The sequence below is a fragment of the Mytilus californianus genome, unplaced genomic scaffold (genome assembly GCF_021869535.1).
Source record: "Mytilus californianus isolate M0D057914Y unplaced genomic scaffold, xbMytCali1.0.p SCAF_5, whole genome shotgun sequence".
NCBI classification, from domain to species: domain Eukaryota; kingdom Metazoa; phylum Mollusca; class Bivalvia; order Mytilida; family Mytilidae; genus Mytilus; species Mytilus californianus.
Window position 1 is genome coordinate 63,373,634 of NW_026262701.1, and position 25,119 is coordinate 63,398,752.

The 25,119-nt window shown below is 32.7% G+C and overlaps 1 protein-coding gene across 1 annotated transcript in view; it reads left to right on the forward strand.

Moving 5' to 3' along the window:
• Window positions 1-25,119, forward strand: part of LOC127701153 (tyrosine kinase receptor Cad96Ca-like) — a 359,749-nt gene that overhangs the window by 52,273 nt on the left and 282,357 nt on the right. The window contains exon 5 of the mRNA XM_052204967.1: window positions 19,263-19,429. Coding sequence (XP_052060927.1) covers window positions 19,263-19,429 — 167 coding nt within the window. The remainder of the gene's footprint in view (window positions 1-19,262; window positions 19,430-25,119) is intronic.

Sequence of the window (25,119 nt, forward strand, 5' to 3'; positions counted from 1 at the left end):
GATTAAAAAACAATCGATAATGCTTGCAAGTCAATAATTCAACCTCATTTGAATCCGTATTCATGTAACCCTAACTTGACCTTAAGCTGAAGATGGGATACGCATTTCCTTAGCGTTTTCAGTTATTGAAGAGAAAAGATTAAAGACTCAATGTTAACATTGAAAAGTGTTAGAAACATTTCCGCACTCTTAACTTAAGTTTGTCTCATTCAAATTTTATGAAACTCATATACAATGCTAAGAACCAAAACTCACAGACAGAGTTCAAATTTGAGCAGTGGGTCATTTACCGTTATAGAGTTATGCCTCTTTTTAACTTGGAAAGCTCAGACACATTCTTCTTTCTAGAGTTATGCCCTTCATAACTGGGAACATTGCATTTTTTTTTCGTTTCCACACTAACTTAAGGTTTATGAAACTCATACACAATGCTAAGAACCACAACACGAAGACAGAGTTCGAATTTTGGCAGTGGGTCATTTACCGTTATAGAGTTATGCCTCTTTTTAACTTGGAAAGCTCAGACACATTCTTCTTTTATTTTAAATATATGACATGAAATCAACAGACCTATAAAAATCGTAATTACACAACTCCACGTGCTTTTCCCGTCTATTTGAATTTATATGTATGTTTATATGATCTGGTCGAATGACTATCGACAGTCTTCGAAGGTACTCTCGATTGTGTAAATAAGATGCCGTCTTGTCTAAAATGCTGATACATTATCACGAGTCCATGCATTGTTAAGTGTTTCTTTTGGACTTTTTGTAATTTGGATTTACGTTTTAGAATGTTTTGAATCAAATATGAGAATTTGAGTCAAATCGGTCATTATTTATTTGACAGGTAATGCCACTTTAAAAATATGTATTAATTTCAAAAATCTGGAAAAAAATACAAATATATTTGGCTTCTTTTTTTCATGTGAACATAAAAAAAATATGCAACACTGTGTGGTTTTGATTTGTTATAAAATTTTATACAATAAGAAAATAGCTGCCGTAGTAAAATTCATATTATCATAAGCACTATCATTATTGTTTCTATGTGTAATCATTATATGTAGCATGCCCTTTAAGGGCTGATGATTGTTTTAATAAAGTATTCATATTCGACATTGTTAAATCGTCGCCTGAAGATTGTCAAAAGGCATTAAAGCGCTAATGAACTTTGATTATTTGATGTGAAATGTAGTCTTTGCGAATTTTAAATGAAATGAATAGAAGTTAAGTCAGGACAATGATAGTATTCAAATAGTTAAAATTTCACCTACATCACATGTTGATAAATGAATATGCATAATCACAATCTAAAATGTATTAAATTCCAACCACTTGAAACCGTTCAGAAACAACCAGGAGAATCACACAAGCAATTTGAAAAATCACGTGAAGTTCGCGAATTGTTTTGGATAAAAAGACTTCAAACAGCTTATCCTCTCCGTCTTAATGACAAAATATTAGGACAGGGGAACATAACTAAACCTTCAATCGATGTCATTAATATTGTCGATAAACGACTTAGAAATAAAAGGTCTCATGGCAAACGCAAAAAACCGTAATCAACGTATTAAACATCGTATAAATTATACACTTGCTGATCTGTTATCTATAATAAAAAATAATGGCAGACATCAAGTATTAAGCAAACTGGGTCAGATACCAATAAGTAAATTATATGCTATTTTTCTGGAGTGTGATACAATTTCTTTTTTTAGCCCAATGTATGAATACACCCGTATTATTACAGCCTTTTGTCATCATAGGCTATTTCCTAGTATCGATAAACCTTAAAATCATAAACGGCATTTTCTTAAATTAAAATATATAAATAGAGGTATTGATTTATTAACTTATCTAGTATATTCAATGACTCTACCATCCAAAGCCAAATACCTCCATATTTTGATAATATAGAACCACCTATTATTTCGTATTCTTATAAAAAACCCAGCAGAAGTTTGATTTTTAATTATACGTCAGTTACATCAGACGTCAATATAGAAAACAATGTTCCTTCCACTTGAGATTGTGAAACATCTAGTTTTAGATATGTTCCCTATGGTCATGTCCTTACAGGAGACCTCAACATCGTCGAAGACCGTGAGGTCATAACTTTTCTTAAGAAAGGACCGAAATATCGTCCTCCATCTAAAATAGATTGGAAACAGTGTCGTCAGATCATTAAAGACGCTCTGTCTGTCTACTGTAAAAATTGGTGTAAACGTGAAAAATCTGATAAAAAATCTCTAGACAGTTATTTGAATAAAATCATGAATACTGTTAATATTCGTATATCTCATTTTGAAAACAATTCTGAAATTAGTAATAGGGTCTATGATATTCCAATTTCCAGAATAAAAAATAAACTCCAAGTACTCGCAAAGCGGTTTGTGTTCTTACCGGCAGACAAAGCAGCAAATAATGTAGTGGTGGTGTGACGCATATACTACACGGAAGTTCTCCAAAACGAAATTACAAATTCATCTACATTCAGGTCCGTACGCTCCACAGAGAGTCAAATTGTAAACAAGCATATCACTGCCACTACCCAGCTTAAGGCCTCTTCCGAACATTTGAAAGTCCCTACTATGTACTGGTTACCTAAATTGCACAAAAAACCATTTAAATTCCGTTTCATCTCCGCTTCTAGTAAGTGTTCTACTACTAATCTATCAGTGCTTCTAACTACCTCCCTTACTACTATCAAAGAACTTGTTATTAACTTTTGTAATAAAGCTTATGAAAATAATGGTATTAATTATTTTTGGAGTGTTAAAAATTCTTTAGAGGTTTTAGATAAAATACATGCTTTTGATGGTCCTTTTGGTTCTGTTGACAGTTATGATTTTTCTACTCTCTATACTACACTTCCACACAATCTTATCAAGAAAAAGTTTTCATATTTAATTAAATGGTCTTTTGAAAAATCTCATTACAAATTTATTTGCTGTAACTCGTTTAAAGCCTTTTTCTGTAACGAAAAAGGAAAGTATGCTAGATACACTTACTGGAAATGTGAAGATATGATTGAAGCTTTAAATTTTCTCCTGGACAACATATATGTACGTTTCGGCGATAGAATGTATCGACAAGTAGTAGGTATTCCTATGGGCACTAACTGCGCCCCTTTAATAGCAGATTTATTCCTGTATTGCTATGAATCTCAGTTTATGACCAAACTCAGTAAAGACACGTCATTGTTACATTTGGTTGATACATTCAACAATACCTTCCGTTATCTAGATGATATTTTTTCGTTAAATAATCCAGAGTTCTCTAAATATACTATCGAAATTTACCCAATAGAACTTACTTTAACTAAATCTAACATAAACAGCAGTAGTTGTCCTTTTCTGGATTTGGACATTTCAATCTCTAAAGGAAAACTCCATACGAAAATTCAGGACAAAAGAGACGATTTTTCATTCCCTATTGTTAATTTTCCTTTTTTAGACGGCGATGTTCCTTTGGCTCCATCATACGGTGTATATATATCCCAACTCGTTCGTTATGCCCGTGTGTGTAGTGATGTCATAGATTTTAACGAACGTAATCAATGCATCACTGGTAAATTATTAAATCAAGGATTTCGTTACCATAAATTACGTAAAACTTTTGCTAAGTTCTTTCATAGATACAAAGATTTGATTAGTAAATTTGGCTGTACTTGTAGAAAACTGATTAAAAACGGTATTTCACATCCTAAATTTTACGGTTATATTGTACTTAAAGCGCGGAAATCACTATGTGATCCGTGTAAACTCATCGAACCTTTAAACAGGCTTATTAGTAAAGGTTATCTTACCAATGTTGTAATTAGATCTTTGAATATAGTTTACATTGGCACTAATATCGATTTTGTCATCAGCAAATTAAAACATAACTAAATTTGTATTTTTTTCAAGTGGGATGTATAAAGACACACCCACGTTCGTTTAGATCTATAAAGAGGTTAAACTCCTAACTATCCTACTGTCTGTCGATACATTTATTTTTGGCATTGCACTAGTCATGTCTTCTTTGACTGTCCATGACGTTAAAATACTAAATCCCTGGGATGTGTTTTAGTTGATTTTAGTCTCTGATGCATGATTTTTTATTATTAATTGTTTTGGCTTTTAACTAGCTGTCAGTAACTGCGAGTACTCTCAAATCGTACTTTCTTGTATATTTGACCTGTTGATACTAATTGTATTGCTTTTTTGTTATTTAATGTTATTCAGGGTTATATCTGGTCTATCTACCAGCTTTGATAAGTGTTTGGTATAACTATAAATTTTCACTTCGTACTATGAACATCAAAATTATTTATTTTGTAAAAATATTTCCTTTCTCTATTGGTACTGTACACGTATACCTAACATCAAAATTATTTTCATTTACCTGTGTTTAAAGTTATTGCAAATGGATGGTATTTTTGTTCGAGCATATTGTTTTTCTTTAATTGTTTAACATTTCTTACCTATATAACATGTTACTTTTATTATTCTTCCCTTAGTTTATTTATTTTGTATTTACATTGTGTCATAGGTCAAATTTATTTGTTCAGTGTATGTTCAATGGTGTTAATATGTCCTTTGATTGAGTTAAGCTATTTCAGTTGATATTTTATAGTGTGTCTTTCTATGTTGTGATGTTACACTATTGTTTCAGAAAAAGGGTGAAGGTTTGGTCCCATTAAAACGTTTAAACCCGCTGCATTTGTTTGCACCTGTCCTAAGTCAGGAATCTGATGTTCAGTAGTTGTCGTTTGTTGATGTGATTCATAAGTGTTTCTCGTTTCTCGTTTTTTATATAGATTAGACCGTTGGTTTTCCCCGTTTGAATGGTTTTACACTAGTAATTTTGGGGGCCCTTTATAGCTTACTGTTCGATGTGAGCCAAGGCTCCGTGTTGAAGACCGAACTGTGACCTATAATGGTTTACTTTTATAAATTTTGACTTGGATGGAGAGTTGTCTCATTGGCACCCATACCACATCTTCTTATATCTATATATTCTATATTACAGTAGATTTAAACTAACGGTTACGCCAGCAAAAAAAGAAGTTCATAAAATGTTATCCTACCTCACTGCAAAGTCTATAATTTGCTAAGGCAAACAACCAAAAATATTTACTTTAAATACAACACAGAAGATGCTTAAGACAAAGTGTCTGTAATAAACTACTCCACAGATTTTTATTTCACATATGAATGGTGCTTACAAATTTACATCAGAAAATTGGGTAAAAAATTGGGTAACCGTTTTAGTTTTTCAAATACGAGCTGTTGAAATTTATAGCTTGATAGTTCTAAAATACAAAAGATATATATTGGAAAATCATAATAATCGGAAGATATTTTTAAATTATAAGATTTTTCTAATTTATTGAAAACCGTGCTAGAACCCTATTGCGTGAAAGTCAAAATTTCATAAGAAAATTCATAAATTTTTTCGGCAACGTTTATTGGTGTACACAGTGACGTCGCGACTTATACTATACTAACTATTGTGTCACGCCTGTAAGATAAACGTCAGTGTTATCTGCCATTTTGATAATTAAAAATGTTTAAGGGAAATACAGTTTATCCACACTTAGTCTTCAGGTTTTTTTTTTTCGGAAATGCAATAAATACACAAAAAGATTAGCAAATCGGCATTATAAATGCAAACCGTCTATTTACCTTTATATGTATGTTTATATTGTCTGGCCGAATGACTATCGACAGTCTTCGAAGGTACTCTCCATTGTTTAAATTAGATGGCGTCTTGTCTAAAATGCTGATACCTAATCACGATTTCATGCATTGTTAAGTGTGTCTTTTGGACTTTTTGTAATTTGGAGTTACGTTTTAGTATGTTATGAATAAAATATGAGAATTTGAGCCAAATCGGTCATCATGAATTTGACAGGTAATAAGAACATTCATAATTTTTTTTCGGCAACGTTTATTGGTGTATACAGTGACGTCTCGACTTATACTAACTATTTGTGTCACGCCTATAAGATAAGCGTCAGTATTATCTGACATTTTGATAATTAAAAATGTTCAAGAATGTAAATTGATATGAAATAAATACAGTTTATCCACAATTATTCTTCAGGATTTTTTTTTCGGAAATGCAATAAATACATAAAAGATTAGCAAATCGGCAGTATAAATGCAAGCCACTGTCGGCCTTCGGTAGTTTTAAAATTTCATCATAGCGGACTTCAATGTGTATATAAATTATAGACCAACAATCGATTTATTAACCTTCCAAAATTGTTCGCACATTTTTTTGTCGTGCTTTTTAACGAATCAAATATAATAACTTACTTATTGAGTAACGTTTTGTCCCGGTTTACATGGATTTGGATGAATTATAAATCCACAATATTTTACTCGCTGCAGTTGGAAATATTGTTTTCGCATTGACACATCTTGCACTGTTTTTTTATGTTATTTCTAGGTATTTTTTTCATTTTTGAGTAAGCTATATCTTTTGCATATCCTCAGATATCATTTCAACTGCAGGTTCGACTATCAAGCTTAAATTTCGAGACTCTGCACGAAAGTCTAGTGTACATCCTTTTATAAGTTTGCAAATTTATTTCACCAAATGGCCATGATTTTCTGCCTTGATTGCAATCCCGTTTCTTTAACAAGATGTGAAATTACGAAAGAATGTTAAACTTGCCATTGAATGAGTTTACGCAATATATGTACACAATACTTAACGAAATCTGTATTAGTTTTATAGATGTACAAGAACGACTGGCAGCGAAAAAAAACCCAACATGAAACATGTGTTAGTAATTTTTACATTGCGGACCCTCTATTTTTAGTAACTTCAAACACTGACTAATAGCTATTATATGTAAAAGCCGCAACTTGAAATTGTCAAGGAAAATTCGACATGATAATATATATTATATGGCAAACTACAAAACAGTTTTTAATTCTGTTTTAAAAACGCATTTCCTGATTTTTTTTAAAATTCAATCACACAAACTTCCTTGAAATTAGAATTTGCATATCATTTAGTTAATATGTTCTATTTTTATCAAGTGAAATTTCAGTTTCAACTATGATTCTAAATTAAGATGTTATTCTCCCTTAAAATAACGGGAGGGATAGAAGGCACCCATTTATTTTCTACACAAAATAATACCCAACGATGTTTTTTAGATAAAGCTGGACGCAACCTTACTTATTCTTAGATAATTTAGAATAAACTTCGAAGGATAAACAAAAATAAAAGAGAGAATTCTTATAATGAAACGGTAGGAAATAAACTCATCATAGATACCGGTCTTAACATTATATACGCCAAACGCGCGTTTCGTCTATAAATTACTCATCGTTGACGATCGAATCAAAAAAGTTCAAAAGGCCAAATAAAGAATGAAGTTGAAGAGCATTGAAGACCCTAATCTCCGAAAGGTTTTGCCAAATACAGAGCTAAGTGATCTATACCTGGTGTAGACAATCCTTAGTATATCGAAGAGTTGAAAGGTTTGTAACAATTAATTTATAATTATGACCTTATCAATGATAAGATATTTTGCCATCATTACTTATTAAGTATACGAAAGGCCAAGTTACCATACTGATTCGTTTTGAATCCGTACTGAATAATTTCATTTTGAATCCGTGTTTTATTCTAAGAAGAATAGTATTCTCTCTTTAAAACAAAGCCAAGAGGCGGATTTATGGGGGGGATTGGTCTCTTTATTTAGCTTCATATATGGTTAAAGCAGAGGCTTTTTACAAGTCCTATTCCTAACGATATCTCCCCTTTTTTCAAAATGAGTTTTACCTTCTGTCTTTTAACATCAAAACTATCAGGCGACTTCCTGTAAGAGTTATTGCCCTTAAATGACGAATTTTAACTTTTTTTACATTTTTGCCTATTATCTTCAAAATTATAATAGATAGACAAAAAATTTATCCAGCAAAAATGATCAGCAAGACAAGTAAGTTTGCATGGCAAAAATAGTCAGTCGGTTACTTATTGGAGTAAATCGCCGTTTCAGAATCTAATGTATTATGGGTAATATTCTTTGTTGTACGCTGCGACACCATTTTGAATTTAACGCCACGAAGTTGTAAAATAGATCGCGTTAGTTTTCAGCAGTATGGATGATCATGACATAGTGGTAGACGCTGCGCAGGAATTAAAATTTGATGCGCCACTGCCGGTACTAGAAAACCCAGATAGATTCCCATGGGTGCTCAGCACAAGGAAGATGAAATACCGGGCGCATCGCTGCAAGGAAAATTGCCACATTTGTTGAAGGTGTCAGATTTGCAGTTTTCGGTTACGCTATCGCGGTTTATCAGTTGCGGGACTCAATAAGTCATAACTTGTTTCAACAGTGCAAAATATATACTGCCAGTCCAAACTAAGTCAAACCCCTTGAATGACCCAGACTACCCGTATCTTACTGATAAAAAATTCAGCAGTTGTCAACCACATCAAAACTAACTGACGAGATAATAGAGAAATTTCCAACTTTAAAACCTCCTCTATTTCCTGTTTACGACTTGACAAATTTAGAAAATGTAACGGACTAAATAATGTTACGTCTCAGTCTTTTTACATCCTCCGAACTTTATTATACCCCAAGGAACACAGTTCCGTAGGGTATAATGTTTTTGACCCGTCCGTCCGTCCGTCAGTCATGTTCTTGTCATCACAACTCCTCTGAAACCACACAACAGAATTTCATGAAACTTTGTAGATAATTAGGACATACTGTGTAGATGTGCATATCGACAGGAAATTATGATTAATTTTTTTTCAAGGAGTTATGCCCCTTTGAACTTAGAATTTTGCCTAGATATACTATTGCAACAGTTTGTCATCACAACTCCTCTGAATCCACACAACAGAATTTCATGAAACTTTGTACATAATTAGGACATACTATGTAGATGTGCATATCGACAGGAAATTATGATTCAATTTTTTTTCAAGGAGTAATGCCCCTTTGAACTTAGAATTTTGTCTAAATATACTCCTGCAACAGTTTGGCATCAAAACTCCTCGGAAACCACACAACAGAATTTCATGAAACTTTATGGATAATAAGGACATAATATGTAGATGTGCATATCCACTAGAAATTATTATCAGTTGACTTTTGTAGGAGTTATGAGTCTTTGAACTTAGGAATCTGTTTAGATTATGTTTGCCCAGTGACAATGTGGGGCCGTGGGGTATGTGAGCGTGCTCACAAAGGTTCTTTATATATCACAACTCGTTTGCTATGCCCGTGTCTGTTATGACGTTTTGGATTTCAATGAACGTAATCTATGTATTACTGGTAAATTATGAAGTCAGGGATTTCGTTACCTCAAATTACTTAACCATTTACTAAATTCTTCCATAGATATAAAGATTTGGTTTTGAAGTTTGGTTGTACCTGTAGAAAACTTATTTCAAACGGGATAGCACATCCTAATTTTTACGGAGATGTTGTTTACCGAGCCCGGAAATTTAGATAAGATCTGGGTAAACTTATCGATCCATTAAATATGGTAGCAATACACAGCTAGGAATGTAGTTTCGCATTTTGGCCACGGTGGATTTTTCAAATATGAAAGTAATTGTGCAATAAAATTCATTTTTAGACAGCTGATGACTAATTTAGCCTTCAAAGTGGTTTTATAAGAATATCAAGATTGTTTTTTACATGTTTTATGGGCTATTTTCTGTTTGACTGTCCGTATTTTCATAGCCAGACCGGCCATAGGTCCAGAACTTTTTTTTCGCACGGACTTTTTGACACAATTTTACAAAAAATTAGACGAAAGACATATGATTTTTATTTGATCTCTTGAAAGATATATGTAAACAGTTTCAGAAAAGGTATCACTTCAAGGGATTGAAATTCTACTTTTGGCCAAATTTTGGGAAATATGTGACATCTTTACCCCCCTTTTTGTAATATTTTATCCTGTACCAAGTCAGGAAAATGGCCATTGTTATATTATAGTTCGTTTCTGTGTGTGTTACATTTTAATGTTGTGTTTTTGTTGTGTCGTTGTTCTCCTCTTATATTTGATGTGTTTCCCTCAGTTTTAGTTTGTAACCCGGATTTGTTTTTATCTCTATCGATTTATGAGTTTCGAACAGCGGTATACTACTGTTGCCTTTATTTATAGCAACATGCAGGTTGTTGCCATGGATACACCAAAAATGAATTATCTTTAACCATTACAACTACTGGATATCAAATCTATGGAAGATACTGATTACATACATATGCATATATATGACACAAACAGACAGCTTAACTTGTAAGAAAGCAAGGATATTGCTACCTTATGGCATACTTACAAAGCTGAGAATTGCATAATCTAGACTTTTCATACCACAAATCGATTGATATTTAGATTCTAAATCAATTTCTGAGGGTATAAAGTGTTTTAGAATGACAATACATGTCAATTTTATTGTTTACAGTCCTAAGCAACCAAAACTATACATTTTGACACAAAGCTTATATTTGTACTCTATTGGCTTAACCCTTGTTATTGAATGATTGCGCTGTATATAGTAGCCTAAGTATTGAACGCTTTGTACTTTTTCTTGCGAATATATCAAATTATTATTTTTATCAAGGTTTTATGTTACATTTTGGCATAAATTAAATAGATATAAGAAGATGTGGTATGAGTGCCAATGAGACAACTCTCCATCCAAGTCAAAATTTATAAAAGTAAACCATTATAGGTCACAGTACGGTCTTCAACACGGAGCCTTGGCTCACACCGAACAGTAAGCTATAAAGGGCCCCCAAAATTACTAGTGTTAAACCATTCAAACGGGAAAACCAACGGTCTAATCTATATAAAAAACGAGAAACGAGAAACACTTATGAACCACATCAACAAACGACAACTACTGAACATCAGATTCCTGACTTAGGACAGGTGCAAACAAATGCAGCGGGTTTAAACGTTTTAATAGTACCAACCCTTCTCCCTTTTTCTGAAACAATAGTGTAACATCACAACATAGAAAGACACACTATAAAATATCAACTGAAATAGCTTAACTCAATCAAAGGACATATTAACACCATTGAACATACACTGAACAAATAGATTTGACCTATGATACAATGTAAATACAAAATAAATAAACTTAGGGAAGAATAATAAAAGAAACATGTTATATCGGTATGAAATGTTAAACAATTAAAGAAAAACAATCTGCTCGAACAAAAATATCAGCCGTTTGCAATAACTTTAAACACAGGTAAATGAAAATAATTTTGTTGTTAGGTATACGTATACAGTTGTTTCTGCAGTTAGAAGTTGATTCCCTATTACCAAATTTCTTAATCAAGGCTTCTGTATGCAACATTTTTATGCTTTAAATTGCTAGATTTTGTAAAATTTTGCATCTTCAGAGATCTTATTATGATTTTCAAAGTAAAAAAGCAGAAACAAGAGGTATAGTTTTTGAAATTTAACCAAAAATTAAGGTAGAAATGAGATTTTACTGTTTGACTTGGCACTTTTTTATACATCAGTTTTTGTCACGTTTCACTTGCTCAGTCTGTGTCAACTGCTAACCTTCATAAAATATTTATTACTCAACCAATTTTCAAAAATAAAAGCCCATTTTACTCGTTTTAGCTAGCAGAACACAGAAAATAAATTAAAAGGGAGAATTTGAAAAACATATTTACTATTAACTTAAAGTAGCAATACACAGTTAGGAGTGTAGTTTCGCATTTTGGCCACGGTGGATTTTTCAAATATGAAAGTAATTGTGCAATAAAATTCATTTTTAGACAGCTGATGACTAATTTAGCCTTCAAAGTGGGTTTATGAAAACATCAAGATTGTTTTTACATGATTTATGGGCTATTTTCTGTTTGACTGTCCGTATTTTCATAGCCAGACCGGCCATAGGTCCAGAAATTGTTGTAATGTTTACAAAAACTTTTTTTTCGCACGAACTTTTTGACGCAATTTTACAAAAAAATTATACGAAAGACATATGATTTTTATTTGATCTCTTGATAAATATATGTAAACAGTTTCAGAAAAGGTATCACTTCAAGGGATTGAAATTCTACTTTTGGCCTAATTTTGGGAAATATGTGACATCTTTACCCCCTTTTTGCAATATTTTATAGCAAATACATGCAGGTTGTTGCCATGGATACACCAAAAATAAATTACTGGATATCAAATCTATGGAAGATACTGATTACATACATATGCACATATATGACACAAACAGTAAGCTTAATTTGTAAGAAAGCAAGGAAAGGGGGATGGTTAAATTTATGAGGGCAAATTTGAATTTTTTTTCCTAACTGTATATTGCTACCTTATGGCATACTTACAAAGCTGAGAATTGCATAATTCTAGACTTTTTATACCACAAATCCATTTGTTATTTAGATTCTAAATCAATTTCTGAGGGTATAAAATGTTTTAGAATGACAATACATGTCAATTTTATTGTTTACAGTCCTTAGCAACCAAAACTATACATATATTTGTACTCTATTGTCTTAACTCTTGTTATTGAATGATTGCGCTGTATGTAGTAGCCTAAGTATTGAACGCTTTGTACTTTTTCTTGCGAATATATCAAATTATTATTTTTATCAAGGTTTCATTTTACATTTTGGCATAAACTAAATGTATAGTATTGTTTCTGCAGTTAGAAATTGATTCCCTATTACCAAATTTATTTAATTACATAATTTAGGCCGTTAGTTTTCTTGTTTGAATTGTTTTACATTTTTCATTTCGGGCCTTTTATAGCTGAATATGCGGTATGGGTTTTTCTCATTGTTGAAGGCCGGACGGTGACCTATAGTTGTTAATTTCTGTGTCATTTGATCTCTTGTGGAAAGTTGTCTCGTTGGCAATTTTACCACATCTTCTTTTTTTTTTATTTAATGAATATTTAGAAATAATGGCTACAAACTGAGGATCAGACCCGAGTTTCAGAACTTTAAGTCGCGGTGCCAAAATATTGCATGCCGGCTTTGGAAAAGACACTATAATTTCTCTTCAAAATATTGCACCCACAACTAGCTTAGTTAGCCATGGACTTTACATTAAAGCCTTTGTATATGGCTCCATGAGAAAAGAAACACATGAGGTCCGCATTCAGATAAGGAAATATGACCCGCAAAATCAAAACAAAGTAAAGATAAAAATCGCCAATAGAATTCAAACAAAAATATATATGCCTATATATCCTACCTTGATACAGACTTTATTTTCTTCTTCAAACCCACTTGATTCACACATGTATGTCATAATTATATGCCTGTTTTGTCCTGTGTCATTAATTTTACTCCAGTTGTGATGTCACTCAGATATATTTATAATTGCAAAGTCAATGCGTGTGAGAAACACTTATTATGGTTGCTTTTAAGGCACTATATGTCCCATTAAACTTGAAAGAAATCACAAGAATGCTTTCAAACCACACATTCCACCGTCAGGCGTGATATGCAATGTACACCTACACATACAATACACAAACACATTTATAATTTACCGCCCAATCAACTTCCAAATACTAGGTCAGCCAATGAGAAGCCATGTGGATGAGTCTACATACACGTATAAGAAGGTGTTAAAGAGGTTTATAAATGATAAGTAGAAATGTAGGATAAATAACCAACGAAAACGTCAAAGTCGTTAAAAAGATGAAAACGAATTTATTTTGTGGAAGAAAGACAACGTGTATACATCACTCCCAAACAAAGCTATGAAAGTATTTTTTTTTTTTATTTCACTCGTCACGGAATTTATGGGGAAAACTGCTATCAAAATCCTTTCACTCGTGAGAAAGGTAACTGTTCCTAGACGGCGAGGTCCGTCATAGTAACACCAGAGGCGGCTTTAAGGAGGGGGAGGGGAAACTCCTGACGTTGCCTTGTTTGGGGTCCCAAAATCCTGGATCCGCATCTGAAAACTATAGGGGCTTGTCTTCATGTCAGATATATAACCCGTCACTTTAATGACGATTTATACCATTTATTTTATTTGTGCATTTTTGCCAATCATCTTGAAAACTATAATAGATAGAGAGAAACTTTCAAGGCAATAATGATCAGTTAGAAAAGATTTACAAATAAATTTAACATGGCACAAATCGTTAGTTAACTCCTTATAGGAGTTATAGCCTTAAGTGACGACTTTTAACATTTTTATTTATTGCCTATTATCTTGAAAACTATAATAGATGGATAGAAACTTTAAAAAGCAAAAAAAAAATGATTAGTAAGACAAGATCTACAAATAAGTCAAATTGCGGAAATCATCAGTTGACTCCTTATGGGAGTTATCCCCCTTAAATGGCGATTTTTTTTTACCATTCTTTTCGTTTTTGCCTATTTACTTGAAAACAATAATAGATAGAAACTTTTGAATTTCAAAAGTGATCAGCAAGACAAGATCTGCAAATAGGTCAGCTAATATGTAGAGGAATATGTGAGTTGTTTTCTTATAGAGGTAATTGTCCTAAAAAGACGATTTTCACACTTTTTGTGTTTTGGGGACTGTAAAAGATAGAAACTGTAAACAGAAAAAAAATTCAACAATACAGCTTCAACCAAAAAGAGATTTAGTCCTGAATAATATTCTAGTCTAAAATATTGATAAAGATGTACATAGACTTAGGTGAGCGATACTGGATTTTTGGAGCCGGTTTGACAAACTGTTAATCATATTTATCAATAAAACACTATAAAAGTTCGCTAATGTTTTCATGCCTTCTGTCTATCCTCAGGCAAATGTCCTTGACGACGTCGTCATTGACATTGTCTTATGACGTGCTGATAATAGAAAGGGGAGAAGTTAAGTGATAACCGTAGCTGTATTTGGCAAAACCTTTCGAAATTTAGGACCTCAATGCTCTTCAACTTCATACTTGATTTGGCCTTTTAACTTATTAGATTCGAGCGTCACTGGTGGGGTTTTATGTAGACGATACGCGCATCTGGCGTACAAAATTATAAGCCTGTATCTTTAATAAGTTTTTTTTAAACATGTTTGTGAGCGCTCAACCACCTACCCTGGACTGTGATGTCACAGCACAACATAAGAACAAAATGTGAAATTCAGTTGCTATTTACCTGACTCAAAAGATCGGTACGAAGCACAAAAACAACTATCATAAAAAGAATTGACACAAATCACCGATATAATAGTACTTGCAGTTACTGAAAGCTAGTTCAAAGCCAATTTCAACTAATAAATAAATCATGTTTTCCCAGATTAAAGTATTAATCAGTATCGTAACATAGCAATTGAGATACATGTATGTAAACGCCATACAATGGGACAGAGAGTATTGTTACTGCTGAGAAATGGGAAGTTGAAATCATCACATCTGTTACAGTTTTTATTTTAATTTCGTCGATCTGTGTCAATATCGAGGAAAAGGTTAAGAAATGAAGCAGACCTTCTAATGTCTAGCACCTTCGATTGTGTTCTTAATCTTAAGTTAACTGTGATATATGAGATTGAAGCACTCACTGAAATGTGGGTTTTTGGCTGACAGGACATCAACTATATATATAAAGGGGTACAAACACCTAAGGGAGTTAACTCTTTAAAACTCAGCTGAACGTTTTAATCACATACTATTAGTAAAGAGAAATCAAGCTTCTCAATGATCAAAATTTGTCAAACTGCTATAAATCCAATGAAATTTCTCCTGTAGATTCTGTAGTTCAAATTTCTTTATATATTTATATTTTTGTAAACAGGTCAAAGTTAATATTTTGTCAAAATTTTATGAAAATTAAACGAGCCAAATCTGTTTTAGTCCAAGTGTTGGGTACCCCTTAAAGTGAAATTAAAACATTTTTGCAAGACTTTTTTTCTTTATGTCTTTGAGAAGGTTTTGTATGAATTTTTCTTCTTATGACTACAAATATTAGTCGGCAAGTAGGATGCGCAACCCACAGAAGAATCAATCCCATTAGCCCAAGAAAAATTTTGTCGATATAAGTCCAATGAGATCGATCTCGCGGTGTATAAGTTTTTGAAATCAGTGCGGTTCTTCAAAAACAAGATTTTCCATGACCTTAAACAAGAAATTTGTATATTTACGATTTCAATTTTTGTAGAAAAAGCTCTGTTCATTGAGACGATGTATTCGATCTTTCAATTGAGCATGGGAAATAGAAGGGTAAAGCTCAAATAAATCAAACGTTTTGATCTTACTTGATAAACCTGTGAAAGCTTTTGGAATTTATTTTGGATAATACAAAGGAGAATGTGAGAGATTAAATGTTGAAAATAAGATTGAAAAAATGGATAAACTGTTATTTCTTTGAAAAAAAAAAAAAAATCTCACTATGTCATGAAAAAGATTAATTATCAAATCTTTTATTATATAACTAACCAACCTGTTAGCTAGCATATGTGTACTTCCTGAAAAATTTACAAAAATTAGAAAGTAAATGTCATAAATATATCTGGAATGACAAACCGGAACAAATTAAAAGAAATGTGATGGCTGGTAGTTATGAAAATTGGGGCATAATGTGATTGATATTGAAAGTCATGTTGAAGAAATAAAGGCATCATGGATAAATTGGTCCGTTTACATTTGCGTCCATTCGTTTTTGGTTTTAAGATATCAAAAACAAAAAACGAAAAACGAAATTGTCTTCATTTATAGTTGTAGTTACAATAGAAAAATAAGTGTAATTACATTAAATCATTTATTTACATAGGAAAAACATAGCACTACAATTTTTCCCACGGACATAAACTTTTGCTATTATTTTACTATTGAACATATTTCAGGACTTAATTTCGGTTTGTATTTATGTTGACAGTTGATATATCCATAAAGATATCTAGCCTTGTTATTTGTTTTACATATGCACTTGATTTTTTTCCTTAAAACGACCTTGAAATATAGGTAATTATCAATTTCAGACTTTATATTGATTTATAATTATACATAAAACTCTCCTGTTTGTCGTGTTAAGTCATTCCGGACCTCATCTATTGATATCTTTAAATATTAAACATTTTTCATAGCCGAAAATAACTTTTTTCTCGTGAAGTGTCTGCATATTTACATTTCATATTAGAAAATATCGCTACTTCACATAAAAAACGTTTTTTTTTTTCGATTCGCACTTTCCATAGACTGTATGTGTTTCGTGTCAACCCCTATAACAAAATAAGTTTTCAAATAAAATACTTCCATGCGCAGCGATCGAGTAAACATACATATTGTCATTAGAGTATGCAATCAGACCGTTGGTTTGTCGTGTAAATTGTTTTACATTTTGTCATGTTTGGGCCTTATAGGTTGCACTTTTGTAAATATAGACAATGCAATGTCCCATAGGAACTCCTTTAACGGATAAAACTGTGCCACTTTTACTATGAAGTTTCGTAAAAAAATATATCCTAGAATGGAAAGTTCATATCCACTACTATTTTTTTCAAAGGTCAAAATATAGGGCTATGCGGCATATTTTCAACATTTATATGCCTCGAACTTCTAAGAGTTCATACTTGTACTAACATTCTGTACTACCCCTCCCTTCACTTTGGGTCTTTCACAAAATTCAATTACGCCGCTATCCATGTGTATTTATACTGGTAACATTCCCAATTTATGTCTCCACGAGATGAAACATAGAGATCATATCCGGGAACCAGTAGGTAAACAAAACAAAACATCTATGAATATTATATATCCCCAAAAGAGGCATGGTTTTTTTACAAAGTGCAACCGTTATAGCTTACTATACTGTACATGTTTGCTCATTATAATTGTAGGTCATTTTGTTGCCCATTTTTGCTCACATCTACGTCATTTGGTCCCTGGTGTATAGTTGTCTTATTGGCAATTTTACCACATGTTCTTTTTGTATATTTCGATTCAAAAGAAAAAATTTCATAATATAACAGCCATCACTGGGAGGTTGTCTGTATGTAAAACAGGCACATTATGCAAACACATTTCAAAATGCAGATGGATGAGTTCATTACCTGTACAGAAACTAACTTACATGATCTAAGTTCTCATTTAACTTTATTAATTGATTTTTCAAGCAAACTGATTGAACACTTAACAACTAAGATTCAACAGCAGTTCCAAATCCAGACTAGTTTACTCATAAAACTTATCATAACTTAACGGATCAGTCAAAATGCCTGGTCACCAAACACACATGCTTCTCAGATAATACCTACACCAATCGGTATATACGGATTTGAAAAAAAAAGCATCGGCCAACTGATATCATAAGGGTCCCTCATCGAGTTTTCTGGTGCCCTTTGTATTCTCCATGTCTTGTGTAATTTTGTGCAATTATTGTGTATCATATATCAATGCATATTATTATTTTTAAACAGAATTGGAAAAGTAATGTTTGAAAAAAAAAACTTATTTCTTATAAAAAAATTACGAATTTGGAGAATTACGTGAATGCAAAATCTTCAAAAGTCTGAATAGACTAGAACACAACTTATAAAGTTGTTGTGCTTCATATGTAGCTGTGTTTTGTTAACAAATAACTTTTTAAGCATATCTTTGTACTACAATTTTAACAAAAGTTAATAAAAAGGGAATGATAAACTATACTATTCCAAATTGATTCCCGGTGCTAAACATTATGTGCAATTATTTTGAGAAAACTGGAAAATTTATGAAGTAAAAAACTGTGTGTTTTTTTTTTAATTACAAATGGTGAAATAAACTTTTTCTGATCGCAAAATCTCCAAAATTATGAGAAGAACTGGCCATGGAATACTATTATAAACAATCGAGGGGCTTCAAATGTAGCTGTGCATATAACTTTTGTGAAAATTTGAGAAGGGGGGAGGGGTTTAAAATCTTACTTTTTGTGAAGAAATTATAACTTTAGACAAATATCTTTTCGTGTCAATTTAAATAATGTAATGTTTATCAATGGACCTAGTCCCCGAAAACACGTTTAGATGTTTATCTTAGATGACTTTTTATTACATGGTTATTAACAAAGACGCGTTACAACAGAGACGAAATGGGTTGGACTGTATAGAAATAAAAATGTTGCAAACACACAACAAACAGAAAAGGAATGGAATTTCCTAAGAGTTATTAAAAAAGGCAATGTCCAGGTAGAGTTATTCACTATAATTAGTCGTAGTATGAAATAGTCAATTTATTTTTGTTTTGCCAATAGCCCTAATTGGTCTAGTCACTAAGAATATCATTTATATTGATCGTATAAATCATGATTATCATTTGAAATAGTTGCCGCCTGTTTTTTTTTTTAAGATAATATGGACCTTGGTTCTGGCGAAGAAAGAGAGACAGATCAATTATCAATGGAAATTACCTCAGAAACGTTGTATACAGTTATTGGAGTGTGTGCAGGTGGACTTTTAGCAATTGTTCTATTGATATTGACAGCCATCTATTGTAGGAGACGAACATTGCAAGAGGTGTGTGCTTTTATTAAAATGATAATTTATAAAGTGCTATTTTCATTTTAAACGCATTAATGTTGTTCTTTAATTCTAATACTAGAAAAATCTTGACAAAACAAATGATGTAGGTAAATAACTGGTATAATAACATTAACGGTTTATAATCGTTTCAACTGGAACGTTAACACTATATTTAAATCTTTTTATTATGGCACCCTCAACGGAGTTCGGGTGACATATTGTTATTCTACGTTTTTTTTTCTTATTATGTCATCCGGTCGACAATGTCGGGTGACATTTTGCTTTTCCTCTGTTTCTTTGTTATTATGGCACCCTCAACGGAGTTAGGGTGACATATTGTTATTCTACGTTTCTTTTTTTTCTTATTATGTAACCCTGACTGAGGTCGGGTAACATATTGTTATTGTTCCATTCTTTTTTTTTATTATTATTATGGCACCCTCAACGGAGTTGGGGTGACGTATTGTTATTCTACGTTTCTTTTTTTCCTTATTATGTCACCCGATCGACAATGTCGGGTGACATATTGCTTTTCCTCTGTTTCTTTATTATGGCACCCTCAACGGAGTTGGGGTGACATATTGTTATTGTTCGTTTCTTTTTTTCTTATTATTTTTATTCTTCCACACTTTTTGTCCACGGCAGTTCTCGGAATTGGATGGACCAATCTTGATGGAACTATGCTATAATGTTGACCACCATGTGAAGTTGTGCACCTGACTTTGGAATGTGCAAGATGGCCACGGTTACCATGGAAACTAAAAAAATGTAAAAAAAAATCAAAATTCTAACTCTTTCGTTATAAGAGCCAACATAATGAAACTTTGTGCAAATGTTGGTGGTGGTGCCCCGAGGTACCAACAGTACTTATAAATTCCAAAATGGCTGCCATTGCCATGGAAACAGGGGAAACGTTTAACATTGACCCTACGGGAAAACACATAAAAGCTGTATTTTCATTTAGAATTTTCAATGAAACCCAATATAACTTTGTGGATATGTACCTTGGCATATGTCAATGCCTCATCTGTCTTTGGAATTTTGGAAATGCTCCTCGTTACCATGGAAACAACAAAAATAATAAAAAAATTAAAATACTCCAAATTTTCTTAAAATTTGCTAGAATGATACCTGGCATGTCAGGAAATGATATTTGATTTTGGAATTTTCAAAGTGCCTGCAGTTCAGTGGCAATGTGGGATGGGTGTGACGTATTGTTATTCTACGTTTCTTTTTAAGTCGCCAAAACGGAGTTTTGGGGACTTTATGTTTTTGTCCCGTTTCTTATTATTATTATTTTTAAGTCGCCAAAACGGAGTTTTGGGGACTTTATGTTTTTGTCCCGTTTCTTATTATTAATAAGTCGCCAAAACGGAGTTTTGGGGACTTTATGTTTTTGTCCCGTTTCTTATTATTATTATTATTAGGTCTTTCCACTTTTCTGTGGAAAGACCTATTGGTTTTCTTCTGATTATTTTTTTTTTTTTTTTTTTCTTCCGCCAAATTTTGTTTTTGCGATAAATTTTTGTTTTATCAAGATGTCGCTTAGATATTTCGTATATGATATCGAACATTTTATGCGCCTTTGAAATTGACCCTGCTTAACCGAATACTTTTCTTTGTAGGAGTTATCTCCCCGAACACTGTTTTCCTTGTGCGTGCATCTCCTCCGTAACCAAAAAAGAAAGCGACAAATTTATTTTACCAAATTGCTCGTTATATCCTCAGGATGTTTTGTCCAATTTTGACCGAAGCGATACGTAAACTCCATATGAGAGTTATTTCCCCTTCGGTATTTGACATAAGGGATATATAAATGTATAGCATGAATGGTAAGTGATAGAGACCTAAGGTATATTGATTTGAGTTCCTTGGTTCATTTAAATGAAATTGAGGCCAAGGTCAAAGGTCAAGGTCATATTCTAAATTTTGACTTTTCCTTGTTATTTGATCTCCTCTGTCACTTTTAAAATTACAAATTAAAGAACTAGTGCAAAATGTTTGTTTAATTGTGATTAAGATATGATACATTTGGTCTGAAACAATCAAATGATATCTCATAGGAGTTATTGTCCCTGAAATGATTCAATTTAAGGTTAATTGATTATTACTCCAACTTGGTACATGATAAAGCCATAGGGTCTATTGCAAACTGTTGGTTGACATATGACCTTGAAAAAAGTAAACCGGACGTGACCTTGAGTGAACCGGAAGTAGTATTTTTTGCACTTATTTCATGGAAAAGTACCTAGAAACCATATATTTTTTGAATGATCATAGGTTAACCTATCATTTGAGACCAGAAGTGACATTTTATAAACCGGAAGTAGCATATTATCTTACTTATTACAGGCCTAACTATATACAAACTATATATTTTTGGAATCAGTGTGAATAAAACTATCATATGAGACCGGAAGTGACATTTTCTAAACCGGAAGTTGGCAATTATCTCCCTTATTTCAGGCAAAAGTATATAGAAACTATTCATTTATCGAATCAGTATGAAGAAATCTATACTTTGACGCTATTAATAACTTTGAGTAAACCAGAAGTAGCTTTCTATCAATTATTTAGAAAATTGATGTGGAAAGACCTTCAATTGTTCTTTGAACAATTGGTTTTTGTCGAGCCTGCGACTTTTGTCGCAGAAAGCTCGACATAGGGATAGTGATCCGGCGGCGGCGGCGGCGGCGGCGGCGTTAGCTAACTTCTTAAAAGCTTTATATTTTAGAAGGTAGAAGATCTGGATGCTTCATACTTTGTATATGGGTGCCTCATGTTACGAAGTTTCCGTCAGTCACATGTCCAATGTCCTTGACCTCATTTTCATGGTTCAGTGACTACTTGAAAAAAAAGTTAAGATTTTTTGTAATGTTAAATTCTCTCTTATTATAAGTAATAGGATAACTATATTTGGTATGTGCGTACCTTGCAAGGTCCTCATGCCCGTCAGACAGTTTTCACTTGACCTCGACCTCATGTCATGGATCAGTGAACAAGGTTAAGTTTTCGTGGTCAAGTCCATATCTCAGATACTATAAGCAATAGGTCTAGTATATTCGGTGTATGGAAGGACTGTAAGGTGTACATGTCCAACTGGCAGGTGCCATCTGACCTTGACCTCATTTTCATGGTTCAGTGGTTATAGTTAAGTTTTTGTGTTTTGGTCTGTTTTTCTTATACTGTATGCAATAGGTCTACGATATTTGGTGTATGGAATGATTGTAAGGTGTACATGTCTAGCTGGCAGGTGTCATCTGACCTTGACCTCATTTCCATGGTTCAGTGGTCAAAGTTAAGTTTTTGAGTTTTGGTCTTTTTTTTCTAATACTGCATGCAATAGGTCTACTATATTTGGTGTATGGAATGATTGTAAGGTGTACATGTCTAGCTGGCAGGTGTCATCTGACCTTGACCTCATTTTCATGGTTCAGTGGTCAAAGTTAATTTTTTGAGTTTTGATAATTTTTTCTAATACTATATGCAAAAGTTCAATTATATTTGGTGTATGGAAATATTTTATGTTCTATATGTCACTCATGCAGGTTTTATTTGACCTTGACCTCATTTTCAAGGTTCATTGCTCAGTGTTAAGTTTTTGTGTTTTGGTCTGTTTTTCTTAAACTATAAGCAATAGGTCAACTATATTTGTTGTATGGAAGAATTGTTAGCTGTGCATGCCTGCCTAGCATGGTTCATCTGACCTTGACCTCATTTTCATGGTTCATTGGTCAATGTTTAGTTTACTTGGTTAATGTTAAGTTTATGTGACAGTTGTAATAAAGCTTTATATTTAGGACTATCAACATAATATCAATGATTAGTAAAGAAGGCGAGACATTTCAGCGTGTGCACTCTTGTTAATTAGGTCTTTCCACTTTTCTGTGGAAAGACCTATTGTATTTGTTCTGATTATTATTATTATTATTATTATTATTTTTTTTTTTTTTTTTTTTTTCTTCCGCCTAATTTTGTTCTTGCGATAAATATTTGTTTCGCAATATGTCGCTTAGATATTTCTCATATTGTATCGTATAGTTTATGCGCTTTTAAATTTCACCGTGCTAAGCCGGACAATTATCTTTGTAAGAGTTATCTCCCTATTCACTGTTTATCAAGTGTGTGCATCTCCTTCGTAACAAAAAAAGATATCGACAAAATTCTTTTTCTAAATTGTTCGTTACATCCTCAGGAATTTTTGGCTAATTTGGATCGAAGCGATTCGATGAAATTTTATTGGAGTTATCTACCTTTATGAAATAAATTTGTCGTTATGGTTTTGTTACTCATAAACTGTAAGCCGTATAAACCTATAGTCTTTTTATTTGAGGTCCTTGGATCCTTACTTCGAAAATGAGGTCAAGGTCAAAGGTCAAGGTCATGTTCTGAATTTTGTCTTTTGCTTGTTTTTGCATTTTCTCCGATATTTTTTATGTTATATATCAAAGAACAAGTGCAAAATGTTTGTTATTTTGTGATGAAGATATGATACATTTTGTCTGAGACAATCCAGCGACATCTTATTGGAGTTATTGCCCCTGAAATGTTTTATTTTAAGGTAAATTGATTATTACTTCATATTGGTACATGATAAAGCCATAAGATCTTTTGCAAAATGTTGGGTGACTTATGACCTTGAAAAATGTCAACCGGAAGTGACCTTGAGTAAACCGGAAGTAGTCATTTTTGCACTTATTTCATGTAGAAGTACATAGAAACCATATATTTTTTGAATGGTCATACATTAATCTATCATTTGAAACCGGAAGTGATATTTTATAAACCGGAAATAGCATATTATCTCCCTTATTACAGGCATAAGTATATATAAACCATATATTTTTGGAATCAGTGTAAATAAAGCTATCATATGAGACCGAAAGTGACATTTTCTAAACCAGAAGTAGCCAATTAACTCCCTTTTTACAGGCAAAAGTATATATAAACCATATATTTTTGGAATCAGTGTAAATAAAGCTATCATATGAGACCAGAAGTGACATTTTCTAAACCGGAAGTTGACAATTATCTCCCTTATTTCAGGCAAAAGTCTATAGAAACCATATGTTTATTGAATCAGTATGAAGAAACCTATGATTGGACGCCAATAGTAGCTTTGAGTAAACCAGAATTAGCTTCTCATCAATTATTTTGAAAATTGATGTGGAAAGACCTTCAATTGTTCTTTGAACAATTGGTTTTTAATTATTATTATTACTCTTCTTAACCCTAATTTGTCCGACCATTTTCTTCCAAGCCTTAAATGATGGAAACTTTATATTTGGTATGATGATGGGGTAGTATCCCTAGGGGTGCATTCGCTATTTTTTATTTCAAATGGGGGTCAACTTGGCACTATTTGGGGGCCGGAACATGGGTGGGGTCATTTTTCGACTATTGATTCGCTACTGGTAGAACTTTTAAGTTTTGTGTAATACAAGACACCGATGTCCAGGTGTCCATTCCATATTTTTTATTTCAGCCCGGGGTCATCTTGGCATTATTTTATGGGGGTCAATTTTCATGGAACATTCTAGAACAATAGTCATGTGATTAGTCCTGTGATAGTGTTGAATTATTCCTATATTCTTTTTACGTTATATAATGATAGATTAATTCAGGTAGCACCATATGTAGCTGTAATTCGACTTTTGAATTTTTAGAATGGCCGCCGTTACCAT